Consider the following 24,724-nt stretch of genomic DNA (forward strand, 5'->3'; position numbering starts at 1 on the left):
AGTACTAACGCCGTTAGTACTTAAAAATCGACCTCGCCCTTCTCTACGAGAAAGTAAGGTAGGTCCGATTTTTTCAAGCTAGCAGCACACCTGTTGCTAGCTCGCTCCCTCTCTACCGACACCACGGTAGCGAGGAAGTTTTTCTTTTCTCTTCCCCACGGAGGGGAAAAGGATTAAAAAAGGAGCATACTGCCACACCAGTCAGTATTCTCCGGGAATAAAAGACCCACACCGTCCTTTTTCTCCGGATTAAGGACAAGGTGGTAATACCTTTTTTCCCGTCCCACCTGTCGAGAGCGGGCCCTCTCCACGCCACGAGGCGACAAGGATGGACGCCCCTCTCCCTCACACCAGAGGAGTCAGGGACTCGGTGGCTCGAGTCTGCGGCTGCGGGTTGAAGATCTCGGGCACAGACACACACCAGGTCTGTTCCTCCTGCCTCGGGCTGGAACACGCCCGAGGCGCTATCGACAACCCCGGCTCATGCGGACATTGTGTCTGCTTCACTGTCAAGAGCCTCCGCCGACGGCTAGCGAGACAAGCTAGCCTGTCGGAACAGGACCCCCCCATGTCCATGGACCCGCCGGCCGGCAGTCAGGACACGGGGGCGTCCGCCACAGAGAGCGAACCCCTCTCCGTGTCAGTCTGGGGCTCATTATCAGCGATGGCCTCAGAACCGGAATCCCGCGCCCTGGCAGGCTAGGACCCGGTGACGACACAACACGCGGGAACGGATTCCCGCGCTTTACCAAGCTGGGGCTCCCGGTTAGACCTCACCATGGTCTCACCCGCGGAGGATGTCCTCGAGTTGGATTATGAGGAGGACGCCCTGGCGTTCCTCCTGTCCGAGTCAGATGAACAAGAAGAGGACACCTTCATGTCATCGGCCCAGGCTGCAAAGCCTGGAGCGAGGGCTGCTCTCCCGGGCGACAGCACACCAGCTTCGCCCGGTCTGAGCATGGACCTGCAGGCCGTGTGCAAACGCGCTGCGGTCAGACTCAATGTTCCGTGGCCTGAAATGGCCAAGGAGACCTCCAGGTCCCGCTACGAGGGGAAGCATCTTCCCCAAACAGCGGGCAAAGGGAGGCAACTCCTCCCGGTTTTTCCAGAAATGTTGGATCAAGTGTCGGTCTCGTGGAGAGACCGGCCCTTCAGCAACAAGGTCCCAATCCAGGGTGCCTCCTTCCTGGATTGCGATGGAATGGAGAGGCTCGGCCTGCTCCGCATACCGCCCATGGAACCGCTGGTGGCGGCCCACCTTCTACCGAAGGTGGGCCCCTCACCGAGCAGGAACCCCACGCTGCCAGCAAAAGGCGGACCGCTTTCAGTCTACAATGACTGAAAAGTCCTACTAAGCGGCAGCGCTGTCCGCCAGGGCCCTGAACGTGTCCTCGCTGCTAACCGCCTACCAAGCAGAGATCTGCGAGGACCTGTCGGGTAGCCCGGGAGCAGCCACTCTGGACGAGATGGCAGCGGTCACGGACATTTGGAAGGGTCCAGCCGCTGCCTTCGCAGCAGCAGTCCTTCACCCAAGCTGTCTCGAACTGTGCTCGGTTTAAAGCACCGGACAAGCAGAGGTCGCAGCCCAGGCTGGAGACAAGGGCAAGTTGGCCGAGAAAATCTCCGGTTCCGGCTGCAGCTCAGGCTCAGCCAACCCAGAATTTCGGCCAGCAGTCGAGGAAGAAGAAGCGAGCGGTGTGACAGCCCCTCCTTCTCCCCTCCGTGAATGTGTTCCTGCCGCCGCCTAAACACCATCCTCAAGTCCGCACAAACACATGTCACACATTGATTGATTCCTCTGTCATAAAACATTTGCTGCTGACGCATCCAGGCTTCATGCCGAGGGCGCAGCTCAAAAAAATGAAAAGAAAATCAATGAAGCCAATAAACAGCCTGTCAATTGTTCCCCTTCTGAGAGCAGCTACGGCATCTCTCAAAAGGCGGATTATTGGCGGGTCTGTGAAGCCACCACCGCCACGCGCACGCGCAGTGCCGGCTGGGGCTTTAAGGGCACCACCGTCACGCACATGCGCAGTGCCGGCTGGGGTCATGAAGGCACCACCGCCACGTGCATGCGCAGTGCCGGCTGGGGTCGTGAAGGCACCACCGCCACGTGCATGCGCAGTGCCGGCTGGGGTCGTGAAGGCACCACCGTCACGCGCATGCGCAGTGCCGGTTGGAGCTGTAAGCGTCACATCTCAGCTGGCTCTAAGGAGCATACAGCAGGAGATACTCACGACATCTGCCTGGGCTTCTCAAAACAGTTACACTTTATCTGTTTCCACAAGCCCAGAGAGAGTCAACCCATATTCTGGAGAGAGAGGTTCTCTCTCTCCTAGAAAGAAGGGTTTTATCTATAATGCCCGCCGAGCAGAGTCAGATTACGGAGGAAAATGTCCTTGTAAAGCACGCGCTCAACATGGGTCTCATAATAAAACTAAACCCTGCGCGCCACGGCGTGCGGAGAGTATTGGTTATTATGTAATGCGTAGTGGCACTACACCCGACTTTTCTAGTGCGGGACGCGCCTACGGGTGCTGTCCTTTCACGGAAGGTGGTCACCACGGACGCATGTCAGACAGGCTGATAGGGTATTTACGAAGGTCGCCCGGTGAGAGGTCTCTAGAGCAGAGACCTCCAGCGGGCACACGTAAATTACCCGGAGCTTTTAGCGGTGTTCCCCACCCTAAAACGCTTCCTGCCTTCTCTCAGAGGACACCATGTCCTCGTGAGGACAGACAACACGATATCGTGTATGAACCGCCAAAGGGAGGTTGCGTTGTCTCCAGTCACACACACTGGCACACAAACTGATCCCTTGGAGCGGCAGACGTCTCCTCTCTCTGAGAGCGACACAGGTACCGGGAGTGATGCACCTCGGGGTTGACCTCCGGGTCCTCTGTACGCGTTCCCACCCCTGGCTCTGTTACCCCCAACTCTGGCCAGAGTGAAGGAGCAACGCCACACACTTACTCTGATGTTTCTGCCCTAGCCTGCAACGTACGGGCTGGCGGAGATATATCAGCTGTTGTGCGGGCAGCCATGGCAGCCCCCACCACGCAGAGACAGACTGTCTCAGGCGGGGGGGGCGATCCTTCACCCACGCCCAGAGCGCGGGGCACTATGGGCCTGACCCGTGAGTGGTACAATCTGAATACAGTGGGACTCCCTCAGAAGGTGATAAACACTATTCAGAGTGCGAGAGCTTCCTCCACCAGGTCTCTTTACGACTGTAAGTGGAGGGTGTTTGAGGAGTGGTGCCTTCAAGAAGGACACATCTCTTTTCAATGTCCTGTCGGGGTGATTTTATCATTCCTACAGGACTTGATCGATAAACACAGAGCTTTCTCTACGATCAAGGTGTACCTGGCTGCTATTGCTGCATGCCATGTGGGCTTTGAGGGTAAAACGGCTAGCCAACACCCTTTGGTTTGCCATTTTATGAAGGGAGCTCGCAGGCTCCTCCCTGTCTCCAGGTCGCTGGTGCCCTTATGGGACCTGGCAGTGGTTTTGAATGGGCTCAGAATGACCCCATTTGAACCCCTGGAAGGAGCTGACATGAAACATCTGTCACTCAAGACAGTGCTGTTACTGGTCCTGGCATCCGCCAAGCGGGTCAGCGATACTCATGCACTGTCTGTACATCCCTCATGCACTCAGTTTGCCCCAGGGCAAACGAGAGTGTTGTTGAAGCCCAACCCTGCCTTTACACCAAAGGTGGTTGGTTCGTGTACCCCAATTGACATTGAGGCATTTCCTCCGCCGTTGGTGTCCTCCGGGGAGCAGCAGCAGGATCTGTTGTGTCCAGTCCGGGCTTTACACACATATATGGACAGATCAAAGGAGCTTCGTCTTAATGACCAACTCTTTGTGTCCTGGGCTAACCCTCACAAGGGCAAGCCTGTTACTAAGCAACGGCTCTCACACTGGATTGTGGAGGCAATTGCTTTGGCCCGTACAAGTCAGAATTTGCAAGCACCTTCGGGTCTGCGGGCTCACTCGACTCGGGGCCTGGCTACATCCTGGGCTTCGTTCAAGGGTGTTTCCATCCAAGACATCTATGCAGCGGCGAGCTGGTCCACGCCGCTCACTTTTGTCCGCTTTTACAGGCTAGACGTCTCCGCTCCAAGCGTGGCCCAAGCAGTGCTGGGCACCTTGTTGAGTCAGGACTCTACCTGTTAAATTCTGGTTGATCGGTGATTTTCGAGATAAGCTCGTCTGGCAATACGGGAGCTACAATATCCCATAGTGAGACATCGAACGGAGTGTTATGAATGAGAACTATAGGTTACTTACGTAACCCCAGGCTCAGAGTAACATGAAGTGAGATGTCTCACCAGACGGTCCTCCTTGCTATGGTGCAGCGAGAAGAGGTGCTTATTTTGAATGACGCATGCGTTGTGGCGCAAGCTACTTAAAGGGTGGGTGGATTCCCTAACGTTGACGTCAAGATCACCAGCCAATCAGGATTGGCGTAATGAGATTGATGCTTCTGTTTGCTCCGCGATGAGGCGCATCCCATAGTGAGACATCTCACTTCATGTTACTCTGAACACTGGGGTTACGTAAGTAACCTATAGTTTTCATTGGTCCCTCTTCTTTAGAGAAGACCAGGAAATGATGGATACACGGATCGTGTTCAAATCAATAGGCACGCATTGACTCTAAATAATAATGATCATGCCACCAAACACAGATTAAAATTAAAGTAACAAATTTGTTTTGAAAATGTAAGAAGTAGAAAGTACATCTATTTGTGTTAAAAATGTAAGAAGTAAAAGTAAAAAGTCGTCAGAAAAATAAGTAGTGGAGTAAATTAGTGATACCAGAAAAATGTACTTCAAGGTCCCCTATTATACACATTTTCAATGATATATTATAGATCTCAGATATATATAAAACATGTCTCTGAAGTGTTTGCCTCGAAATATCTAACAGATCACCCATTGTAGCATCCCATAATCCCCTCTGTTTCAGCCCTGTTCCAAAAGTGCCAATTCTGTGTCTGTTACTTTAGATGAAAATAAGGTGCCATACCCCACGCCCCTCTGATACCTCATTCACACCAACGCAACTCCGGTTCAAGCTCTGTGCTAGAGCTTTTCAGGTTCAGAACCGGTTCTTCGGTTTAGCTCCGGCTCTTTTCACACCGCCCAGGGTCCGACTGGTGCTGCGTCATTGCGTCATCGTTTGCGTCATGACGTAACCGTTTGCGTGCCTGCTTCATAAAGCCAAACCTCGCGGAAACACCTCACAGCTGACACCGACAACAACAACAATGGCCGATTGTGCTCCAGCTTCCTCTGTACCTCTTCGGAAGACCAGATTCCCAGCAGGTAGCTGGTCTCTTCAGTGGACCACTGCTGCTTGTTAAGTTTCTCCATCGTTGTGTACAAACTGGATACAACGGCAGCTTTTTGTTGTTGTTCAGGAGTTGATCCCACCCCTGCCCTGCCCCCGCCTCGACGTAAGCGTGACGTATGCGGTGCTTTTGCTCTAGCGTCTAGCCGGACAATTTTTTGGTGCTTGAAACGAACCGGATTCCGGAGCTAAGAGGCTGCTCCGCTGCGGTGTGAACAGGAAAACCCGGTGCTTTTCAAGCTCCAGCTCCGAAACGGCCCTGAAACACCGTTGTTGTGAATGAGGTATGAGAGATATTTGGTAGAAAAAAACTCAAAGGTGCTCTAGGAGGAGATTCAGGTGATAAGGTGGGCGGGTGTTACCTTGGTTGGTGATTGGCTAATGGTTAAGCCTCTTACACACCGAGCCGATTATCGGCGTCAATAGACGTCGATAGATGTCAGGCCGCCGATGAGCGTCGTGTCGCCTTACTCAGATTGGTGTGTACTGCACCGTCGTGTATTTTTTCGGCCGTGCCGAGACCTTACGCCGCCGATTCATAGGCCTTTGGCCTTTGACATGTCGACATTTCAACATGTCAAAGAAATCACTCTGATTGGCTGTTCAGCTTAGCGAATCAGTGCATGAGAAGCGAAACGGAAGTGAGGGACCCAAACAAACTATTAAGTTATTAAATCTGAGATTTCATTTAACTCCAGCTCTCGACACAGGTTCGGGAAAGCCCCATGAGCTTCTCGCTGTAGAGGGAAAATGGAACAGACATGCTATTTGTTGTTTGTTTATATCACGCAGTCTGTTCTTCTTCTCTCGGTTATCACTCAGGGCACTTCTCACTTCGGTTAAATGGATTCCTTGCGTCCCTCACTTGCGTCGTTTCCCTGCGACTAGTCCCTCCCACCAGGGAAGCATGGAGAGATGCAAGGAAACCACGAGAAGCAGGGAAATGAGTTTTAAGAGGAATGGGACGTCCTTTCCTCCGGAGCGTCACGTGAAGCGACGTTCGTTTGTGATGACGCTGCACAGCTGATCGTCTGACAGCAGCTCTGTCCCCGTTATTTCCACACACACCCCCGCCTCTGTTAGCATACATTTACTGACACAAACATTTGTATCATCTGTTGTAGACCCAAATACATTAAATAAAATAAGAACTCATTCTCAAAAAAGATAAACGCCATTCTTAAAATATATAAACGAAAAAAGCGATCATGAAAATGTTTCCAATAAATTAATAAAATGATTTTTGACCACTTTGTTGTTCAGATATATCACATATTTGTAACTAAATGATACATTAATTTAAACAAAACACAGTATAAACGGAGGAGTGACTCCCGTGAGTTTCATGTATTTTCTTCACTCCACTGGGAAACTGCTCTCATGTCAAGAAGTATCAGATCAGTGCATGCACTGCCTCGTCCAATCAGTGAGGGATACACATTAAGGGGGCGGGGCGAGTGTCTGAGGATTTCATCGAAGGATGGTCTGGTGGTTCTTCGATTATAGCTCCTCCATTATCGCTCCTCGCTCCTCCGGAAAAAATAAGGCCATTGGGACGCTACTCAAGATGGCGCAGACAAATCAACTTCCGGTGAGACCGAGACCGAGGAGCGAGGAAATGAAAAATAAGAGAAGTGAGAAGGGCCCATAGTCTTTCTTCCGGTTGTTGCCTCTTTTGAATGACAAATACACACTACCGCCGCCTGCTGGTAAGGAAAGTTATTGCCACTCACGCATGCGCAGTTCGTACGTGCTACTTGGCCGTCGGCTGAAGTCTTTGCGGTGTGTTCCAGTGCGACACATGGCCAAGACGCAGGAGACGTGAGCCTACGTTCCGTCGGGACATGTTCTTTGGTGTTCTTTGGTGTCAGTTTGGTGTGTAGAGGCTTTTACACAAGCCAAATAGTAGTAGTGCATAATAGGTGACCTTTAAGTAACAAAGTATTTGTACTCCACTACTTCCCACCTCTGAAGAAACAGTCAAAGGGAGAGCCACCAACTCATATTAGCTGTCAGTACCCCTCTTGTGAAGAGCAGCGAGGTTAGGGTGGGATATGCAAATAGAGGCTGTCTGCCGGCCCCTTCAGAGGCAGAGAGCGCTGCTGCTTGCACACAGCCTCTCTCCTGCAGAGTGCAGAGGACTCGGAGGCTCCAGCCTAGTCAGCAGGTCCCACCAGTTGCATGTATATGGAGCTGACACTTTCCTAGAGACACTCTCTTCCCTCCTCCTTTCCTCTGTCCTGCTCTCCTCTTTCTCTTTACCCCTCCTCCAGCACACCTTTGTGTTGTTTTCCTTGCCCCTCTTCCTCTCCCCTCCCTCTTCAGCCTCACTAGTTTTCCCTCTGCTCTGTCCGATGTGCTCAGACTGTGGTTAGTGTGTGAAGTGAAGGCGTGCGGCGTGAGATGCTGCTGATGCTACAGCTGTTTGGGCTCCATGTCTCCTTCAGGGCCCACTGAGAAAGACAACACTGCACGTGAGCTGGGGACCTTCAACCCAACACTCTGAGGAAGCTACAATTATCACTTTTTAAACTTTTTCCTCAACAGCCAGTTCAAGACTGTGGGATAAGTTGTGCTTTTAAAAAGTCTCAAAGAAGAAACATGGAGAAAACAATGAGGACCAAGTTGTGTCATCTGGTTGCAAAGCTCTTTCTCTTAGGAGTGTGGCTATCTGTGGCAGACAGTAAAGGAACTTTCTATGGAGGCCATGTCAGTCCTTTCTATGGGAACAGGTTCAACCTGTACAAGGCTGGACTCAACCCTCACCATTCCCCAAACAAGCCCATGACCCGTCACAAGTAAGTGCTCCTTTTTGGACATGTCAGAGGCGCTAGTGCAGGTTTTATTTCCCTTCCCACACTGCAGGGTATTGCATTCAAAGAGGCATTCCAAGTAGCTAGAGTGCTTCAAGCAGGACCCACCTCATACTGTATTCCCCCTGAGAAACACATATCACCAGCGAGTATGCAGAAATATGGTTTTAGTTAGGGCATCGTCTTGGTAACAGATCCCTGAATTGACTCTCTGTTTCTCCCTTACTCACCACCCGCCCTTTTCTGTGGTTCACACCTAAAACCATCTGTGATTAACAATATAGAGAAACAAGTACATGCTGCATTAGGAAAACAGAGCTGTCTTTATTGCCTTTATGATTTAGTGAAGGGGGTGATGAGTTGATGGCAAGAGTATTGATCACTAATTCAGCCATTCTGTATGTATCAGTGTGGTTGGAAAGGGGGTTCATAAAGAGACAAGTCTTACAGTGCAGCTGGACACCCGCTGACAGAGGGGAGTGGCACCTCTTATCTTCAATCAATACTTGACACAGTCTCAACAGAGCACATTGAGATTACTGTTGAAAGCTTGATTTTTATCTATTAATTTCTTTCTTTAATTTTCTTCTTTCTTCTGTCAAACTCTTCCAAAATCAACAAGTAGAGGTAAAAGGATATTTTCAGTTTTTATTCAGTGATCTGTGATGTATGTCAAAACATTGGAATCATATCGTCAGAACAGTCAAACTACATGAGCAGTGGGAAAAACCAATCCTAAACAACGCATGATGCACTTTAAAGCCATGAAGCTGTGAGATGAAACGGAGTCTTATGGATATATTTTTGCCTGGATGGCTGATTTTTGGACTGTGGGGCTCTTTCACTCGGTCCTCCCTTTCCCGTCTCTTTTGCTTGGCTTCCCCCAAGAGCTGTTATGTCTTTGGACAGCTCCCCAGCTACCTGCTGCTTCACTCAAACTGCCACTGAACACTGCTGATCGCCCAGCCCTGCTCCGTCTGCCATGTGCACACACCTCACCAAAAACAGCATCCCTCACCCCGAATGCAACAGCCATTTTTGGTCTTTAACCTAACAAAATAACTCTTATCTATCTCCTTACCTTCATTTCTAGTTATCGTGTCATCATATGGTTACAATTGCAAAAATGCACTTCTTCTCTTATTGCCTCTACTGTATGCAATACATCTTATTATTCCTTATATTTAATATTTCAAACATTGCTGTTCATGTCTTGTTGAAGAACTGCATGCTTATGGCAGGCTTATGGCAGTAGCATCCAGTTATTTTTTTATAATGACACCAGAGAGGTCTATTTATATTCACACATGCCAATTAATGCCAAATAAATGTCCAAGCCTGAAGCCCAAGAATGATTGATAGACCAATAGATTAATTGTTGTTTTAGATTGTTCTATTTTAAAGTAGCTGACCAGTCATTGCAAATGGTCAGTATTTGCTGGTAGCTGGTCATATTTCCCCACATGTGTCAGGCTCCAACTATAGTGTTTATACAGGAGTTTCTGACCCACCTTGGACACAGTGGGCCCCGGGGACGGGTCAGTGTCAGACCACCAACACAGATATACGAGCGAAGCTGTTTTTGTCCTGGACTGGCCACTGGAAATAGACACTTAAAAATAACACATGTGTGCTCTGACATGGGTGTGTGTGTCTATGTGTGTCCATGTATGTAAGAGGGAAAGTTTGTTTGTGTGTATTTTTGTGAAGGATTACACTGGTATGCTTTTACAGCTTGTAAATACGAACTCTTGTGTCTTACCGACTGCAGTCACAAGGACAAAAACACTTCTGTCTTTTAGGAGATACTAAAACAATTCTCAGCTGTTGGAGCCTTTTTTACTTCGTGTTGAATTATCTATGTTATGGCAGCAGAGCGAGTTATTTGATTTCACACTCTTTCTTTTTACTCAGTGCAACTGTTGCTTTATTGATAAAGATATACGGCCCTGTAGTCACCGACTGTGACATTTTAGAAAGTTACAATACTGTACCTGTCACAGCTTTATTGCAAATAAGCCTACACGGGCTATGGCTAAAACTGTCCAGGCTTAGCTCAGATTTTCCAGATTGTATTATTCTTCCGAGGCTTTGGCAAGGTTGCAAAGTTTCATGATGCTCTTGTTTTTTACATTATATACCATTATTTTCCAAGAGCAAATAAATATATCTCTGGTTTTATTATTATTAACTGGTTAGGTTTGGCAAGTCCAAAAAACAGATCTACTTCTATTTGTTATTCTATGTATCAAATTCCTTGCATAGTTTTAATAATAATAATAATAATAATAATAATAAAGGAAACAAGCTAACTAAAATTGTGTATAGCATCACATATATATATTTCTCACCATGTTACCATGTAACTACCACTATAGCAGAACATATCAAAACAACAGGTGAAACATAATCCAAGAGCCAAAACAGTCATCACTGGGACATTAGTATAAATCAATTAGGATCCCAGCAGATGCCACATGCCTTCACTGATCAGATTAGAGAGATATCCCAGGGCTTTTTGATGATGAATTGGACAGAGATCAAGGGGGTAAAGGTCAGTGAGTTGGCAGAGGTTAGAGGTTGTGGGTTGCTGTTGTAAGTTTGTGTTGAGTGTCCAGTGGAGGACAAGACTGGAGCCAGTCTCCTGCTAAGGGTCACAGAGGCTGGGCAGTGAACTACAGAGCTCATCACCAACATGCATCTGACTGGCTTTCACTGACCTCTGCTCAGATGTTGACATTGAAAGTGAAATTCCAGTTCACCATCTACTGGGCTAATGCATTCACAATATTACATTTTCCTTATAACTGTGATGATTCAATATCAACGTTAACATGTTTTAATATAATTATGATCATATGATGTCATAGATGGACCAACATCTGTTGTCTATCTCCACATTTCCCATCAAAATGTAGACACATTCCTATTTAAACTATAGAAAAGAATAGCTTGACATTTAGTTAATTAATCTTTAGTAAAGAATGAGAAAAAAGTAATCATGTTGAGCTTTAAAAGGGTTGGCAACCTTGTTTGCCTTTGGAGAGAGTCAGGCTTGATGTCTCCTCCTTCTTATAATCTTTATAATTAAGTGGCAATCCTTAAGATTGTAGTCCTGGTTGATTCGGAAACCTGCTGGCTTAAGCTTTATCTTCAGCTACCAAACAGGAGTCGTATTGATCTTCTTGTCACATTCTCTGCAAGAAAGCAAACAGGAGCAATTTCTCACAATTCCTTCACATGTGTGAAAATATCAAAAGTTGGATTTGGCAGCTTAAATTCAGGCACTAGGAAGAGCTGAGCCGTGTGGCAAAGCTGTCGACCTACAATCCAACCCCCATCTGTGGCCATGCGCTTTGAGGTTTAACCAACAGAATGAGTTTTCTTCCTTGTGGTGGCTGGGCTCACCCTTAGAACTAGCTTAAGGAGCTCAGACATCTGTAGATTGAAGTAGAAGCACGGCCCCTTGGCCACTTAGTCAAGTCCTGACGTTTAACCCGGCAAGGTCTAGCAAAATGGTGCTAAATTAACAAAGTTTAAACATTTTAAATGAGGTTTTTTAGCTCTCTTTGAATAATAAATGGGTCCTATCAGTCCGAAAATGTGTCCTTTTGGTTTGTACAGCAGCTCTGTGTAACACATTGCTATTCAGTGCAATGAACCTTACAATTCCTTTTAAAAACCCTATTATTTCAAGAACACTGTGCGCTATTCTTACACAAAGAAGATTATGTGCTTTGGGAAATGCCTGAGGATAAGTTGTGTTTTTTCACTACCGGTGTTTGAGCCTCTTAAAGTACTCCAAGAGAGAAACAGAACAAAACAACTTGAAAAAGTATAGGACTATCCATTAAAGCAAGCGCAAAATGATCTATAATGAATAGAAACAGCTACAAGTTGTAAACATATTTGGATGGTTTCATAGCTGTAGTGAGAATTAGAGGCAGATTGCCAAAAGTAAGCACATGTGAAAGTAATGGTCTGCCTTAAGGCTATTATAACTAGAGCTAGCATTGGAGCTGACTCTTTCTTTGCATGTCAGAGTGATCCCATTGGTTCTACAGCTGGGAGTATCACGTCTTTCCTTTAACCTTAATCAGTAGCCACAAGAGCAACGTCAATCAACCCTGCACCATGGGGCCTTCAAGTCCTGCCAGTTGGCTAGAAATAGGTTTCATTAAAAGCGTATATGGAAAGAGATGGGCCCTGGAGGAGAGCGGTTAGCCTATAGACACGGTTGTTAAAGGTGCAATTAAAGTTTGCATGGTTTTCTATCTGGCCTTCTCCAGTCATAAATCTGTCCGAGTGATAAGCAGTGGCCTGAGTTCAAACAGTCAGGAACCCTTCAGGTGAAAGAGCGGTCAGTTATAAGGAAGGTGAGCACTTTAGTACCAAAGCGTCAAAGCAACAAGGGAGAAGTGTCAACTTTAGAAAGCCGGGGATTTCAGGATCATGAGGCAACACAGAGGGGCTTCTTGGAAAATCTTAAGAAAGTAAAAAAGAAAAAGGCAGACATATTAGAAACAGAGAAAGGAGCGGGACTGGTATGCTTATAAAAGTAAACAAGAGATAACCTGCACTTTGCAGATTTTTCTGAAAAAATGTAGAGGGAGGTTTTAAGAAAAAAAGGGGGAAAGAAAGGTGAGTTGTTTTGGGCCCAGCAGCGGGTGGAGGTCTGGCAGCAATAATATTTACCAAAACGCTCCCCATGAGAAACTGAGATGGGAGTTCTGCTTTTCCCATGGGAGGATCTGAAACGATTTAGGAACTGTAATGCTACACTGGAAATATTTACAGTGGGACCAAAAAAAAAAACACGCTCTAATGACAGCAAAAAGACAATATTGTGGTGTTAAAATGGGGAAGTGTATTAGGAGTGGGGCAAGAGAAACAGTAAGGATGGCTTTTGATATTTATTGGAGAGAAAGAGACGTATGTCAGATAAAGGTGAGAGGAGAAAAAGAGAGTTTAATACACAGATGAATTTGAAACTATGTAGAGTCAATTGGGGTTGGGTGGTTCAGTGAGGGTGTGGATCAACTGGAGACTTGTTTTCCTTCGAGTTTGGGTGTTTTTCTTGATGTTTTCTGTGGAATTCTACTTGTTTCCATTAAAGGTGGGGTAGGTAAGTTTGAGAAACCGGTTCGAGATACACTTTTTGTTATATTCCATGGAATGCTCTTAACATCCCGATAGCAATGAATATCTTAAGTGCTTTGACAAAAAATCCATGAAACATGTCATCTGTGGAAGCCGCAGCGCTGTAAAAAGCACGACCAATCATTTTAGCCGGCCCGGCTAAAATAACTGGATGGCCTACCTGCCTGTCAGCCTTCCATCTGTGCACAAACTTATCTCGTGCCCTCATTGGTCATGTGCGCGTTTGTGTGTTGGAGGAGGACGTGGCAGATTTTTTCCGGCTGTGTATTTTCAAATTCTAGCGCACTCGAGCTGGTTTCTCCAAAATTACCTACCCCACCTTTAACACACATACAAGAAATTATTTATTATTTATAAGAAAAAATTGTTAGAAATATGTTCATATTATTAGAAATCTCTCAAATACCATTTACTGCAGTTTTAGATCATACAAAAGAAACCAATGAGAATTTTTTGAATATGTACAGTGAACTAGTCAAATAGGCAATAAATAACGCTTGACTCAGACCTGGCTCAACATTCTTCAAGGCATAATTCAGTCTTAAACTGCATACCAGATGAGTGGAATATAATCACATTAGATGCATTACATGAGGTTGGTAAGTTCAGTCAAGATAAGCATTCTAATCAACTGCTACTACAAACTGTTAGCCGGTGTTAAGCGCCATTTGTTAGCCTGCTTACACACTGAGACGGTGAACATGTAAAACATGACATTATACCATCAGCATTTTAACAATGTCATTGTGAGCATTTTAGCATGCTGGCATTAGCATTTAGCTCAAAGCATCACTGTGAAATCTGGCATTGTATAAACTGTAAGGATTTACAAACATATGTTGGCGTCTTTCTTTACCTCTCACTTTACACTATTATTTGTCTAGCTCTGGTCCTCCGTCCAGATGCTTTCGTCTGTCCTTGGGGCAATGTTACATTTTAAGGCTCATCATGCCTTAGCTCAGTGGTTCCCAAAGTGGGGGGCGCAGAGGCATGACAGGGGGGGGCGCGAGTGACCAGGAGGAAAAATGGTTATAAAAAAAAAAAGAGAAAAAAAAAAAATCATAATTTGAAAAATTATTGATTCGATAATATGTATGATACAGTACTATTACGTCTGGGTCTCTGTGTTTCATTAAAGCTCGGCTCTGTGTGTGTGTGGAACGAGCCATTTTGTGTGCGTGCGCGAGCGAGAGAGAGAGCGCACCGGTACCGGAGATCGTTGTTGTTAGCTTCTGGTGCTAGCGAGCTACGCTAAAGGAGTTCTTTCAACAACAAAGTGAAAGAGAGTCCTCAGTGAACTAAAGGACACGCTCAGTGTTTAGATAGTTAACATTAGACTAAGTTATCTCTGTGGGTCTCAAACGTTTTGGTCACCATTAATGTAAACAATTATTTCCGAGGCACACGTTTATATGATCATTATAGTTATAAAAAAAAATAAGAGAATAAATGAAAAACAGGTATGAAATACTATATGACAATAAAAAAAGAATACATTTTAAAAGGGTGATTTGTAAAATATCCATAAAGAAAAAGTAAATCTGTTTACAGTTCTGTTTCATATGGGTGTTGAGAGAGGTATCCATACTGTAGATCTCTTCATTTTGCTCTCAAAGTGTACCAGATTCCACTGTAGCGCCCGGTACATTAATGGGAAACCCTAAATGTGTGAGCACCCTCTATGAAACGTCAAGCTACCCCACAGCACCCCCAAAATAAATCTCTGGCGCCGCCACTGAGCCTGACTATTTGTGTTGGGGGGGCCCGACTTACTTTTTTCTCCAAAGGGGGGGCCTGACAGAAAACGTTTGGGAACCACTGCCTTAGCTGTTTCTGCCCTAAAGCCAAGGAAAAGTTCACCTGCCCTCAGTTGACATCTTTAAATCATGTTTGAACACTAATTTGTCCCTGACCCATACATCAGATACACAGCTCTAACCATGGTGCCTTAAAAAATGTAAAACATGCATGTTTGAAACATGTTCATGTTTCATGTATGTTGTGTTTTTATTAAAACTGTTGATGCTAATTATCTTTTGCATGGGTATGGTATGTTGCCCAATGTTATTTTAGTTATTTGAGTCGTAAATAATGTTGTTTCAAACTACGCATCTTTTACGGTCTAGCACTTACTGGATTATCTTGTGTGGTCAACCGCTCCCATCTGTCACTATTGAGTGCTAAACATTGGAAAGTATTTATACACTTTGAACCAGTATCTCTCTGCCACTGGCTGAGAGATGAGGTGTGAAAATAGACCAGAGGTGGCTCCTTTTTCTCGTTCCTTTCCATAATCCTCGGATCATAATAGATGAGAACTTCTCATCCCTTTATCCTCAAAGTGTCCCGATTAGTGCTGTCATCTGCAGACTGGAGATCATCCAGACATGCATTAGCAGACAAAACAAATGTCTCACCTACCTGGCAACATTTCAGACGGCCTGTTTCTTCTCACATATGACCACTTGCTCATTATGGTTCGTATTTCTCTCGATAAAGCCCATGTAATCTTTATCCTGAAAAGCTGTGTGTTCCCTGTGGATATGAGATCAAAGGGCCATGCGGTGTGTATTATATGTGCACATGTGTTAGAGGATATCAGTGTCGGTGCAGCTGACATACACTATCACGTTCTCTGAATTGGAACCTCAACTTTCATCCAATAAAGATTAGTTTTTACACAGCAAAATAAGTGACCTGCAGTTGCACTGGTCGACACTGCGGTGCAGAGGGAAAGGATTTACCTCAGCACTTGACTTTGATTCTCACAAATGCCAGAACCCCTCTGTCTGCAAGACACTGAGGATAAAATATCACTCTTGAACCTAAATGACATTGACAGATCTGTTAAAACAGACTGGGGAGAGAAAGGCAGAAACAGACACTAGGAGAAAGTCTTTTTTCAACCCATGTACATCTGGATTCCTGAACTATTTGGGCACTGTAAGTAGTTTGAAAGCCATTGTCCACCCCCCCACCCTGATGTGCACCTGACAACCAAATATGCGATACATTTTCACTCCACTGATTCGCTCGGCCTATAACGGAGAAGGGGTCCCGTACTAACTGTATTGAATACACAGACATATTTGTGCACTGCTCTCCATCAACGGTCATAAATCCTTGTATGCTTGTAAAAGTTTTTCTAATTCTCACATTCACAAAAACAAAGTCATAAAGATTTGTGTTGCATTCAATACATCTGTCATTTATGAGGAGGAAGCCATTTATTTTAGATAATATTACGATTTTACAATATAAAACTCAGAGCTTTTTAAGCTACTTGTGTTTAAACTTCTCTGGATGAAGTGTCATCAGATTTTCTTAATCCAGGAATCCCTTTTACTGTCACCACCTAAATGTGATTGTCTACATGTGTATTTTTCATTATGTTAGAAATGAATTTATGACATTTATGACTGTGTAGCAGCAAATGAGAGCAGAGGGAGTGATCAGTGTTGACCCACCGCCAGGGGTCGTCAGTGTTGACCCACCGCCAGGGGTCGTAAAGAAAAGAGCCTGCAGTTGGGGTTGTGCAACATAAAAGAATGAAAGCAAATTGTTTGCAGCATTGTAACAGCGGCAATACACGACTGGGTGGGGAAATACCACGTGAGTTTGTTATGAGTTTTAGTGAGAGGGAAATTGTGCCAGCAATGATGATGCAGTGTTGGGCTTACGGTCTTCATTTCATTTACCTAAGCACCACCTGATACATAAAAGAACGTTCTAACCTTGTGTCTTTAGTTAAACTGCATCAGCCAGTAAATTGCCTGTGTGGGTTTAAAGTTGTTTAAGAGCTCCCGTCATACCACATCAGTTCAGGTCATAACTGCCACTTCCTTAACAACCCATGACCTGGCAGCAGGTTGTCAGGCTGGTATGAAAGGAGCTCTGTCATTTTGACTCCTGCCCTTTTCCTTCCACCACTATTAACATATGTCAACACGCAGAGAGTGTGACACACACAGACACACACAAATGCTGTCAACACAGTCAATGATTTGTATAAAGCAGCAGCAGTGCCGCGGTTTCTCACAGTTTCTGACTGAACGCCTGTAAGCCCTCTGAACCTGTTAACTTGGCATGCAGAAGCTCCTCAGCCCCCGTCCCCCTCCCTGTTCCTCCAAAAACCTCTATTTGTCCCGAAACAGCTGTGGAGCAAACGTAAAGTACTGCATGTGTTGCTAAACGTTCCCCTCTGAATGTAAGAAATGCTTCACATGTGAGTCTAAAGAGTGCAGATCATCGTTTCCTGTGTTGCGCAGCGGCCAGGGGAACATTTAGCAGTTGCTATAGCTGCACTGGCAATGAAGAAGGAGAAGAAGAGAGAAGGTCCAGCTCCAGCATGATGCAATCACTACTCAGTTATTGTGAAGTTATTATGTGTTGGATAATGGACATATCTGAGAACTCCTGGGGATGAAAACAGTCTGGCTGATATTCCATGTCTTCAAAAATGATGTTGGCTAAAATAGCTAAATATGTCAATAATAAATGTGTTTTGAATTTCTAAATCACCATTTTTAACTAAAAGGAAACATAAGAACCATTCAGGCAAAGCTCAGCAGAAATCTTCTTTCATCACGCTGATTAATGCCACAGGGATCCATAAATACGAGACTTTTTAAATAAAACAGTGGAAGATCACTTACATTTATGAAGCTCTTCTTTGAAAACTACTCCATAGCTTGTAGGTTCTGGTTATAATTTGCCCCTAAAAAAGGCAATTTGAAATTGATATTATTAAAATGTTACATAAAATAGACAAGTTGTGTTTAGGGTGGTGATGAAAAGGGAGGCTTCATATCTGAATGACGTATTTGTCAGTAAGGAATAATCTCATCACCCAGCTGGAGGGGGAGTAGCAGCAGTGCTTTGTAGGGACATATTACTAAATAGGACACAGTTATTTAAACAAATACTTGTTTTCTTAAAGTGAGACATTTTTGAAAGAAGAAATTACATTCTTATGTCAAAAATGTAAATGTTAGCAATAAAACAGTCTCTAACTTTTTCGGCAAAGGCTAGCATATGTATGGAGCCGGAAAAGTCCTTTTTCATCTTTTATATGAGAGAGAGGGGTATTGCCAGTTGATATGTCAGTGCTGAAACTAATTATGATGTCCCTCCTGTGTCCACAGAAACCACTGTGCCTTCGTGGTCCAGAAGAACATCACATGCATCATGCAGGATGGAGTTTCCACCTACGTGAAGGCCGAGTACACCACCAAGTGCATCTGGGGTCAGAAGTGTTCTGTTGTCATGTAGGTTTTCCAAAAATATGTATCACAAAATGCAATACAGGAAACGGCTAATGTTATACCTGATAACATTAGCCTTATATAATATAATTTAAGCGTAAGTCCTAAGGAGCTTTGTTGTGAAGTAAAACATGTGCTGTAATTACTTCAAGAGAAACTGCAGAATGTGGACTCATTGGTGAATATAATCTATATCAATGCTGCCCTCTAGTGTTCATATCATGTGATGTCAGTATGACTGCAGATCTGTAGCTGCTTGAACATCTGTGTTATTAAAATGTTATTTTATCATGCCAATAGGGGCTAAATACTTATATAATAGTAACAAGTATGTACGGTCCTACAAAATGAGGTCTGGAATACTACTTTAACTAGACTTTAACTTTATCTACTGCAGATTTACGAGTGTGTTTCTGCATGTGTGTGGGTCCATGTTTGTAGACACTCATTAAGCTTCTAGATGTGACTTAAAATATCCAATACACAGGAAATTAAAGGGGGGCTTTTCCCTTTAAAAAAAGTGTGGATGTTGGTGTGTGTGTGTGTGTGTGTGTGTGTGTGTGTGTGTGTGTGTGTGTGTGTGTGTGTGTGTGTGTGTGTGTGTGTGTGTGTGTGTGTGTGTGTGTGTGTGTGTGTGTGTGTGTGTGTGTGTGTGTGTGTGTGTGTGTGTGTGTGTGTGTGTGTGTGAAAGAGAGAAAGTTGGTTCAATCCTCTGATGCCGCATCATTTAAATGATTTAGTCGTAATCTCCTAATCTCCCTCTAATCTGTATTTGATCCCATAAAGAACAACCTTCATCCCTTTATCTCTGATCTGCACCTCACACCCTCTTCCTGGCTCTGTGATCCTAATTAGGAAAAACAAATGCTTCACTTCTGGTATCATTCCTCATTGTTCACATGTTTTTGTTCTGTCCCCTTCAGGTACAGGACATTCTACAAGCCAACGTACAAGGTGGGTTATAAAACAGTGAGTGAGCTGGAGTGGAGATGTTGTCCCGGCTACTCAGGAGAAAACTGCTATGATGGACCCACGTCGTTGCCTGACGTCATGATGCCACCTTTTAAGGGTGGGGGTTTGCCCCACCGGCCAGGAACGAAAGGCTTCCCCCACGGCCCTAGACCCCCTGTGGACCACAGGCCTGGAGGAGGCCAGCTGGAGCCTGGTAGACCCTTCCCCGGTGTGCCTGACCTCAGACCAATACCCTCAGGACACCTTCCTACTGGTAATGGAAGACCAAACTATGGTGAGAACATAAAACAATGTATTGTAAAGCCTGGGGCACATCTATTTTTTCTTTATTTAAAAAGAAAATCCTACATTGTCCTTTCTGTTTTATCCCTGGAAATACAGGAAACAGATTTGGGATTTCAGGAGTGACTGGTGAACGGTTGGACAGCATGGAGCAGGATTTGCGGCGCCTCACACAGGGTCTGGACACTCTCAACGGGGTGGTGGTCGGCCTTGAGGAGCGCCTGCGCACATCTCTTCGGGAAGATACAAACAAAGTGTTGCTGTCCCTGCTACCAAACACTCCCCGGCTGCCTGACTCTACAGTGGGATTTGGGGTGATCCCAGATGGGACTCCTGATGGACTTGAAGGAGAAAGCTTCAATGGATTTGGAGACTTGGCAGGGAGGGTGACGGAAGTGAAGGATGAGCTGCGAGCCAAAACTCACATTTTAGAGGAGATTCAGGTACTGGTACCATTTTGTATGTCCAAAGATGATGGAAACAGATCTCTACAGATGGTTCAGGTCTCAGTTCACCTTCACCCTCCTTTATTAAGTCCACATTTTCTTCCCTTCTCACCTGTTTCTCCTTAGGGGATGGTCCTGGGTCATGATGGCCAGCTGAAGAGGCTGTTAGGTGGAGTTGGAGGCAGGCCTATCTCTGGCTCCTCTTTTAATGTGGAACAGATCCTGGACGCCAAGCTGGCTGGCGTACGAGCTGAGATCCTTGATGGATTTGAGCGCCGTCTGACCAGCCTGGAGACCCACTGTGACGAGAGGATTGGGGCGGTGAAGAACCAGTGCCATAGGGAGCACATGGATGGCCAGGAGCAGATGCAGCAGTCTCTAGATGGACGAGAGACCGGGTTCAGGGAGGAGTTGGGAACTTTGCAGGCTCAGATCCAGGGCCTCACTCTCACTGAGAGCTGCTGTGGACAGGTATGACATTGATGTGATCACCAATTCGTCAAGTAAATAGTCCATAAATAAATATACTTGTTAGTTTTTAGTTTAGATAAAATTTTTGGCCAGAATGCTTGATTGATTTCTTACCATTTCTCAATCGTCTCTACAGAGAAGTGACATTTTATCTGTTTACAGGTCTAATTTAAATTGGATTGGATTGCTAATGAACTAATAAATGATTGTTTTTGCAGGTAAACAGTTTGTCCCAGCGTGTGCTGCTGCTGGAGGAGTCTGTGAAAGGTTTGACAGAATCTCAGAGACAGCTCCAGACTGCTCTCACTGACCAGAGCATTCATGTGGAGACACTGATCGAGACCCGTCTGCTGGACATAGAGGTACGCCTTAATTCTACAGAGGGTGGATTTGATGGTGGGCTGCCCGGTGGTCTGGACGGCTTCAAGAGCATATTGGAGGACAAGCTGAAGACCCTAGAGGAGAGAGTGTTTGTAGCCGTGGAGGAGCTGAGTAATGCCACTGCTCCGGCCCTCCTGGAGGGTCAGGTGGTCCCAGCACTGGAGACGGAGATCGAGTCTGTGAGGAGGAGAGTGGAGGGAGACCTGGATGGCATTCAGAAACAATTAATAGATCTGGAACTTCTCTGCACCTCCTCTTGTGCGCCCTCCAACCAGCCAGCAGGGGGTGTCAGTGTCACTGAAGTAGAGGAGGCGTGTGAAGGGATGGAGAAGAAGATGACTGACCGCCTTGATACACATTCCAACCAGCTAGACCGCCTTAACAGAACCCTGCAGAACATGCTCTTCCACATCGCACAGGCGGAATCAGAGGGCAACGTCCATGGAGAGATCACCCTGCTGAAGGTCAACATCAACTCTGTGAACCGCACTCTGAAGGGCCTGAAGGACTCCATCAGATTCATTGCAAGTGAAGTGGGCAGCGCGAACGCCTCCTGGGAGCAGAGAGAGCACCAGATAGTCAATCAGGTGCAAGGAATCACCAGACTGGTGGGCCACCAAGCCTCACTCCTGGGGTCTGGGGAGAGGAGGTTGGCCCAGCTGAAGGGAGAGTTGGTTTCCCTAAAGAGACGGCTGTCTGGGGAGCTGCAGGGCTGCCGGAGCACAGCCATAGAAGTGCAGAAGGAGGTGAAGGACTTTGACAGCAGGGTGAGCCAGGTGGAGGGGCAGTGCAGCAGCCTGAGTGAACTGGCAGAGCACCTGGAGAGGATCAGGGCAGAGCTCGAGAGACACTCGGACTCCTATCTGTCCGAGGTGAATGGTACCCTGGCCGCCCATTCAGAACAGCTAGCTGAATTGAAAGGGGAGGTCAAAGACTGCCAAAAGTAGACAGCCAACCAAAAAGGAGACCAGTAGCATCTGAGCTACAGAATATTTTCAAAAAGAGACTTGTGTGCGATCGAGTGACTTCCTCTGTTTCTCTCCTCTTTCTTTTAAATCCCATCTGCACAGATGCAAATGAACTGAACCGGGGAAAATCCTTTCCCAAAAGTTCCCCCACCCCCTCCCGAGGTTCTGGGTGTTTAGTTTAACGAAGTGAGGAGAGGAAGTCACACAATACAAAGACACACTTATGGTTGTATAGCTGTGCAAATTATGTTCCCTTGAAATTTTATTCTATAGGGCATTTGATTTTTTCTCTAATCATGATTGTTTTGTTTTACATTCTATCTTTTTTAACTTATATAAAGTGACTGCATTGTTCTAATGTCAAACTGTTTGTATTAGAGAAATGGTCAAACAAAGTGGATGAAATGGGACTAATACGCTGCTACGGGTTTCTACTGACAAGCCCACTTGACATCCTGTGTGTGGACACTTGTTTGGTCTTTTTTTCATACTGTATGTCCATTTGGTGCTATTTACGTTTTTGTAAACTTCCCTGTTACACATTAAAAATGATATGCATTTCTGCTTTGACAGTTGTGATGTATATGCCGCAGTGCTTCAAGTTGCATGGAAATTCCAAAACTCACCTTTAGGGGACAGTGACAACACATTACATGGCATGGTAAAGATTACAATAAATACAATTTAAAAGACTTCTTGGTGGTAGTGTTTTTAAGACACAGTGAGGCAAAGTGGGATTTTTTGTAAATTGTGTTGCCAATTATACTTAAATAAAAAGACAACTTTATCTCAGTAAGAAGAATTGTTACAATTTGTTTTATTTGTGAATTTTTCCACATATATTTTTTTATGAATGGTCGATATTATCTCTATACTATCAATCCATTTATAAATAATCAACTGACAAATATGAGAAAATAGAAAAAACAAAACAATATGTGTGACCAGATTCTGTCACACAATTAGGATTTTATGAGTTTTTGGATTTATTCTGCAGTATATTACACTGCAAACCTTCTTAACATCACTGTCAATACCTGCATTTGTGACCTATGTAGAGGCGCCAAGTTTGATAACAGCTATTAAAATAAAGCCTGTGACTAAGTATCATAAAAACATCTGCCATAGCGAGCTGAAATTCCTAATAAGGTAAAAGAACCTGACTAACATTCATATCATTTATTTTTCTAGAGGCAGATACATATCAACTTGATTTACAAAAAGAACTGTTTCAAACAAAACGTTTTTCCCAGGCTGTTTCTGTCCTTACCCAACCAGAAAGCAATTTATGTTCAAAAATTACACCTGCCTCACGTTGAGGCCCAAATGACTAATGAGAAGACAAAGTTGTTAACCTGAAATAATGAACTTCTTAAGGGGTTTAAAAAAAGCTCCAGTGCATTTATTCCTCTAAATATCAGACTCATGACAGCAAACAGATTTTGAATTATGACTACGCCTGCATTCAGGTTGCACTGTCGGCAGGTTTTACAGAATTTCAGCGAATAGTTCAGGACAGCAACATCTCTCACTGATTAACTGGCTGTCGGCTTGTAATGTGGACCAACAATGGTATTATTAATATCTGCTGTGCAGCATATTGGGTGGATGCATCTGAGGTGTGACTCCACAGAGTAAGCAGTTTTCTATGAGGGATTCATTTTTATACAACATCCCTGACTTTACCAAATGGATTCATTCATGGATTCTGTGCTCATTTGTCACAACGTAATTGAAACAGAGTGGGTACATCAAACCGGAGTTGCAAATCCACACCAGCTCACAAGACTGTGGTCACATGAAGCGGTCAGATGATAAGGTGAGGTCATTAGGTGAGAGTGAGGAGGATATGTCTGTGTTTGTGTAGTCGGGGGGGTTAGAGTTAGACTCAATGATAATGAATGAAGCTCTGTAACAAATTAGTTGACCTTGCACCACTAGGCCCCGTCAGCAGGTCTTCTGCACAGCAACAGCACATAGTTTTCAAGACAACATCTCTTAGTAACCAGAACAGGATGGAGAAATCGTAGCATAATGAAAACCAGAGGCTACATATAAAACTAAGAATGCTTGAGGGCTAATACATAGCAAATGGAGAGGGTGGAGGTCACAGGCAAAGTATGCTCTAGGAGATCAGAACTGGCTGAGGGAGGATGTTGAGATGATCGAAAAGCATGTGGATAGAGAATGGATGTAATGACTAGTTTGTATTAAAAGACAGTGAGCAGGTGAGTATGGCAGTGTAGGGAAGAGGCAAGCTGAGGGGACAAACCTGGCTCTACTGAGGAGAAAATGCAAGCTGATAGACAGCGATGTGACAAGGGCAGAGCAAGCAGGAGAGCAGAGGATGAACCGTGAGTCAGAGAGCACGGCCGTGTCAAGGAGGATAAGGAATGTGAGAATGGGAAGCAGATGTGTGTACAAGCTCCTCGTCCTTCGCCTGTATCCTGACAGGGAAGCAGGCAGGAGTCACAACATTATGAAGGGCCGTGTAGGCCAAAATTCAAACTCACCTCACACACACACTACTGAAAACATTTGGCCTTGCACACACACTACTGAAATCCTCTCACATTCACTACTGAACACCTCACACACACACTACT

General features: G+C 45.2%; 1 protein-coding gene across 1 annotated transcript; it reads left to right on the forward strand.

The window, feature by feature from the left end:
* The first annotated feature begins 7,760 nt into the window (after positions 1–7,760).
* On the forward strand, positions 7,761–22,876 carry emilin3b (elastin microfibril interfacer 3b). The gene is made up of 6 exons (XM_034087792.1): positions 7,761–8,159; positions 18,479–18,601; positions 19,522–19,844; positions 19,952–20,295; positions 20,425–20,769; positions 20,988–22,876. Exons 1-6 carry the CDS (start codon positions 7,963–7,965, stop codon positions 22,095–22,097), a joined length of 2,442 nt encoding a protein of 813 aa, XP_033943683.1. The 5' UTR covers positions 7,761–7,962; the 3' UTR covers positions 22,098–22,876.
* The last annotated feature ends 1,848 nt before the right edge of the window (positions 22,877–24,724 follow it).

Source organism: Pseudochaenichthys georgianus, chromosome 7, assembly GCF_902827115.2.
Source record: "Pseudochaenichthys georgianus chromosome 7, fPseGeo1.2, whole genome shotgun sequence".
Lineage (NCBI taxonomy): Eukaryota > Metazoa > Chordata > Actinopteri > Perciformes > Channichthyidae > Pseudochaenichthys > Pseudochaenichthys georgianus.

What these genes read in the sequence shown, in the direction of transcription:
- emilin3b (XM_034087792.1), top strand. Translation starts at nt 7,963, where the DNA reads ATGGAGAAAACAATGAGGACCAAGTTGTGTCATCTGGTTGCAAAGCTC. An exon ending in TAATGGAAGACCAAACTATG is followed by an intron (nt 19,845 to 19,951) that starts GTGAGAACATAA and finishes CTGGAAATACAG; the next exon opens with GAAACAGATTTGGGATTTCA. An exon ending in ACATTTTAGAGGAGATTCAG is followed by an intron (nt 20,296 to 20,424) that starts GTACTGGTACCA and finishes GTTTCTCCTTAG; the next exon opens with GGGATGGTCCTGGGTCATGA.